Below are 6,000 nucleotides of genomic sequence, written 5' to 3'. Positions count from 1 at the left end.
GGGTGTAAATTTACATTCAAGCTATTTTAAGGCATGAAGAAAAAAAAACTTTAAATATATAATTTTGATGATTAAAAACGAGTTATTGGAGAATTATTGACAACAGGGAGACTTTAAATCAGATCTACTGAAATACACCACATTTTACAACTAACAAACTCTAGATCACATTTGGCAAAATGATTTGCTCAAAAAACAAACAATACTACAAAAATTGCACAAAAAATATTTATTGATGTGGCAATCTGACAGTGCATGTTATTAAAGCATATCCACTCTTCACAGAAACAACCGAAGGTGGAATGTGGATTCATGCAACATGCCTTAAAATACTATAGTAAACCAGGAGACACTCCCATACACTGCTGAAACTCACGTTTATAATACAGGTTCAATAGCTGAGCAGTGCCACTGTAAGAAAAGTACATTGCTAGATGAGCACAATGAGACAAATCTTGCTTTTTTGCAGTGCTTTGGCAAGACATTGGCATTATATTGATATTACAAGACACCAATGTGTAGACGTGTGGAAACCGTGGCCAGCCAGCCACCTGCCAACTTCATGTATGATGTAAACTTATTTTATTGCTACAAAACATTATTATTTCAAATCCAGGGCTTCATCACCACGTCATTGATAATTGCTTTAAAAGACAACTTAAGAGAACATATTTTGAAAAAATATTCTCCCAAAATAGTTCTAATTAGTAAACACACACAGCTCCCAAATAAAGAAATAGAAAAAGGCTCGTACATATTGTAAAAACTGAAAGCGAACTGAAGCTGTTGGAGGCAGTATATAAACATGATAAATGGTACAATACTGCCCTTTCTTCCATAAAACAGTCAATAAGCTTGATTGATGTGAAACTATTTCTCTGGAATTATTCACAGTTTTTGGAAAATCAAATGAGAGGGACTTCGATTGCATGTATATACAGTACTGTACAAAGACTATAAAAACCTCTAAAGCCCTGGTTTCACAGGGCTTAGATTAAGCCAGAATCAGGCCTTAGTTCAATTAGAATATTTAAGTAGCTTTTATAAACGTGCCTTAGAAAAAAAAAGAAAAAAAAACATTACTGGTGTACATCTTAAGGCAAAACAATGGCACTGACATATTTTAATATAATGTTTCTTTCAGTTGAAACAGCTCAAACATGAATTTAAGTCTGGGACTAGCTTAAGCCTTGTCTGTGAAACCGGGATCAAGCTTCTATTCTGTGATGTAATATTTGAAATACATTGTTCAATTCTAGTCACAAAAAGTTCAAAATTTTGTAATGAATTTCAGAACAAACACTAAAAAAGAGTGTGTTTTGGTTTTCAGGCACTGTAGTGGTCACACACACCAGGATTTTGGACACAAACACAGCTTTAGTCAGAGTCAGAGTCTGAGTCATCATCTGTGAGGAAGAAGAATATGTTAAGAGAAATGAAGGAGGACAGCCTCTAAATAACAACAGGAAAAAGAAAAAATAGATGGGAAATTCCCCGCGAAAAAAAACTGCACTGTAAGTTTAATGCATGAGGATTACTACTGCAGATTGCTTGTAGCAAGGGTTACTTTATATATGATACTGAAGGAGTTCAGCCTGCCTAGTCACATAACTAGAGTAAACGCTACACTGTGGATGATTATTTATAAAGTTATGAAACCACGTTTGATAAGAAACCACATCACTCTTCCACTTCCTGCAACTGGTCTCACTAACTGTCTTGATGCTTTAGTATGATGTGGAAAGTTTTGTGCAAGCAATCAATCATTCCTGTGAATGAGACTTCAGCATAGAAAAGAGAACTTTAGGTAAGACTTTTGTTAATGCTTTTTAAAAAAGCTGTCTCCTACGCTCACCAAAGCTCCAATTCTATCATCATCAAAAAATTCAAAAGAATAATAAAACAGTAATATTGTTAATTTCTTTTTCATTTTAAAATAACTGTATTAATATTTTGTAACAATATAAACATATTTACTGTCACATCTGATCAATTTAATGTACACCCTGCTGAATAAAAGTATTAAAAAGAATCTTACTGACCCCAAATGTTTGAAAGGTAGTATACATAAGAGCTCTGTATAAATACCTCGTGTGTTTGGTGGTTCCTCACTGGAGTCACCTCCCTTGAGGAAATTGGCCAGTTCATTAAAGATGAAATAAAAGTCCAGGGCGAAGATTATTGTGGCAACAAAGCCAAAGACCTAAGAAGTGAAAAGAGAAAGAAACATGAGATCAATCTAAACATCACACAACTGAGTCACATGTAGCAACTATAAATCATAGAGAATTTGACTGAACTGATGTGAGCCTACCCCAGCAGCCTTTGAGGCTCCATCCGGATATTTGGACACAGATATTATAGAGATGATGAAAAAGATGATGGAGGCGCTGACACAGCGCAGGAAGTCCTTGATGAAACAACAGACATGGAGATTTGGAAAGGAGGACGGAATTTTGGTAGTGTAATTTGATCCAGCACAGTCATTTTGTAGGTCAGTAAACTTACCATGAGGGGCCAGTGAAAGCCCTTAAATCTCTCATTGAACTTTGTAGAATAAGCAAATAGCAGGAAGAGGGCCGCCAAGAACTCAATGAAGGGAGCGGTGACGAAGGCAGCTGCTGTTGAAGCAGCAAAGCACACAAAGCTGATGAACGACAGCACCTGAGGAGACAGGAAACATGATGATGCATTTTTATTTAAATATTGTTCTTTATTATTTTGTTTATTTGTGACAGGGTGAGAGCACTACTTATCTGCCTTAACAAGAACCTGCTTCTGCCACTTTAAATACTGGCTGATTGGCTCTCAATGTTTTTTTTTTTCATTCATTAGCTGGAAAAAATCACTCTGAAAGTGATTCCAATTAAATTGTTTCTCTGTGTCATTATTATTATAGTTGTGGTGTGGACTTTCCTATTCTCAAAGAATTAAAACGATTATTACAAATATATAGTTAATCGTCCTTAGTGTTAACGGGCATTTATTGTATAGCCTACTAAAATAAATTAAAGTATCAACCTCATTCATGTAGCAAAATATAAATATATTTTTATAAAACAACTGTTATTTCCAGTCAGCAATCTTGATTATATATAATCATTATAAATACCTTATATATAACAGCAGAATATGCTTAGGATTTGCTTAAAGCGAGCATTTTTGAAAGTTGACATGTTAGACAGATAATCAACCGCAGCTTCAAAAATCAAGGCCAAAACAAGCCCAATGATATATTATTTATTATCAATAAATGAGCCTGCTACATATTAAACAGAAACCACTCAGAGTTTGAAAAGCAAAAACAGAAGTTATTTTACAAAAATCATCACATTGCAACAAAGCGGGAGAGCATGCACTATCGTCCGATCACCTGTGAGGAGAATAGATTTGGAGATGGAAAAGGAGAAAAAGACAAGAGCACTAAGGAGGAGCTGTGATATAGCTAAATATTTATAATAAAATAAATTCGAACCATATCTACCGTTAGTATTAGTATCCATTTTTTATTATAGTCTGTAATGATTAATACATAATAAAAATATTTTAAAAAATAATTTAGGTCCATCTCCTCCCCTGCACCGTCCATTATCTCCTAGGTTTTCTCTTTGTTCTATCCATTGGTTCTTGATTGGATTGTAAAATGTGGGCATTGCACTCAAAAATGGAGGCAGATGAACATGAGTTTGGGTTTAAGCAGACTAAATGACTGGAGAAGTCGGGCAGACGTCACTAGAGAGAAGTCTGTCGCTTTCACCAGAAGATCAAGTTATGACATTCTGATTGAAAACTACGTGGACAAAAAAATATTTAAAAAATGCATGGAATCGTTCACAATAAGATTGATAACATGAATTTGGTGAGAACATAAATAAATATTTTTCTATTTTTGGAGCTGTGGTGTGCCAGCTTTTCTCTTTCTTTTTGCAACTTTTTGTCCTTGAGCACCCTCATTAAGCTTTTCTTTTTCCCTTTGGATGTGCACACTGTATGTTGAATCTTTGCAAAAATAAATTTCCATAAAATTTTTAATTCATGACAACCTTTTTTATTTATTTTATTTTATTATCCAACTCTTATGGAACTTGGCTACTTGGCATTGGCGAAGGACAAATATAGACCTAACAACTGGCCACATTTTTGTCTGAACTGTAAATAACACAATATTAGCCTAATTATTTGTTTAGCAAATCAAAATATTTTGCATAAAATATCAAGGAGGTTTGGTGACCTCTTCTAGCCTTGATAAAACTCCCCCTTCAGATGAACGAGGAACGTTTGACCAATATGTGACCCTGGATCACAAAACCAGTTAAGTAGCACGGGTTATATTTGTGGCAATAGCCAACAATAAATTGTAAGGGTCAACGATTTTTCTTTTAAGTAAAGAACATGTTCCATGTAGACATTTTGAAAATGTTCCTACCGTAACTATATATTTTTTATTTTTATGAGTGAATGCACCACAAATGCTAACATACATGGACAACTTTAAAGGCAATTTTCTCAATGTTTATTTTTTGCACCCTCAGATTACAGATTTTAAAATAGTTTTATCTCGGCCAAATATTGTCCTATCCGAGCAAACCATACATCAAAAGCTTATTTATTCAACTTTCAGATGATGTATAAATATCAATAATAAAAAAATGATTCATATGACTGGTTTTGTGGTCCAGGGTCACATAGGCTACTGTAGAAAACAACTAATGTGCTCATTCTCATTTTACTTCAGCAAAGAAACAGAAACTTTTCAGAACAAACATATTTAAAAGACAATTAGGCTTAGGCCTGAAGAATAATCATTGAAAAACAGATCGATAAGAAAAAGAAACTAAAATCAGAAGAAAATGCCAAGATTTATGTCGCAGAAAGGACTTGTGAAGTGTCTGCATCCAGGTCAAAACAAACAAACAGACAATAACAGATAATAGAATTCGACAAAACAATGCAATTAGGACTTACACACTAGCTATGATGGGTGGATAACAAATAAAGGTCGAAAAGCTTACCACTTCACCGAGCAGCAGTAGTCCTTTTCGGGAGGAGATGAATTCTTTACTCGGGAGAAGAGAATGAATTACGGTCTGTCGTGACCGGTTACTATCCGACGCCTCGATGTCCCCCATCACGCTGACGAAACTCTTCTGTTTCGTTATAAAGTTCACAGTAGTGATGCGTCCCACTATCCGCTATGAGACAGCTACTCTTCGCAAATCGGCATAACTTTCCACGGAGTGGAAACGGAAATAATGACTGCGGAAACGAAGCACACAAAAAAGAGCAGCATCTGCATTCCCGAAATCTGGAGACCGTTAATAAGTGAACAGAGAATGTGGGCGAAACATCTCTCACATCACAGGAGTCTCCAAGTAGCAACTGTAAAGATATTATGTGCAACAACTGCACATTTCTGACTGAACAGTTAACCCTTATCCTCTGTTTGGGTCTGAGTCTGACAGACTTCAAGCCCCGCTAGTAAAAACATGGAAGGTAGCTGTTTCATACTTCCTAACTTTGGCTAACATTGTTCATACTTTATTTCGACCTTCTGATAACTCTAAATTGTAATGTAGACATGCATTTTCGGTAAAGCTGATTTGAAACAAATGTATGCCTATTGTGAAATGCGCTATATATAGCCTACAAATGTGAAAATAATAACAGATAATAAAGTTTTCAGAATGTTTTTAGAAGTCTTTAATGAAAAATGTTTTTGAGGTCATGAGTCATAAATGCAACCACTATAATAACCTATTTTGTGAACATATCAACATTCTTAAATATATAATGCATGTTTAATATATACCATGTTTTTATATTGAACATGGTTTGAAGAGATTGTTCTTGCTGGGATCAGCTCCAAATTTGCATAATAATTCTGGATAACAACAATCTTTCAAATAAAGTAAAATTTTACTTGAGGAATAAGGACATTTAATCAATCGGGGTTAATATTTTAAGACATTAACAACAAGATCCTCAATTTGATCTACTACA

General features: G+C 34.7%; 1 protein-coding gene across 1 annotated transcript; it reads right to left on the bottom strand.

The window, feature by feature from the left end:
• Positions 1-214: 214 nt before the first annotated feature.
• Positions 215-5,644, bottom strand: LOC143737603 (CKLF-like MARVEL transmembrane domain-containing protein 3). Its single transcript, XM_077229294.1, has 5 exons — positions 5,013-5,644; positions 2,509-2,664; positions 2,315-2,410; positions 2,089-2,203; positions 215-1,406 (listed from the first exon to the last, which is right to left on the bottom strand). Exons 1-5 carry the CDS (start codon positions 5,127-5,129, stop codon positions 1,378-1,380), a joined length of 513 nt encoding a protein of 170 aa, XP_077085409.1. The 5' UTR covers positions 5,130-5,644; the 3' UTR covers positions 215-1,377.
• Positions 5,645-6,000: the final 356 nt, after the last annotated feature.

This window comes from Siphateles boraxobius, unplaced genomic scaffold (assembly GCF_051911475.1).
Source record: "Siphateles boraxobius isolate OS27281-9 unplaced genomic scaffold, OSU_SipBor_1 130, whole genome shotgun sequence".
In the NCBI taxonomy this organism is placed as follows: Eukaryota; Metazoa; Chordata; class Actinopteri; order Cypriniformes; family Leuciscidae; genus Siphateles; species Siphateles boraxobius.
The sequence above is the reverse complement of the archived record's forward strand: the minus strand, read 5'-3'. Positions and strand labels throughout refer to the sequence as shown.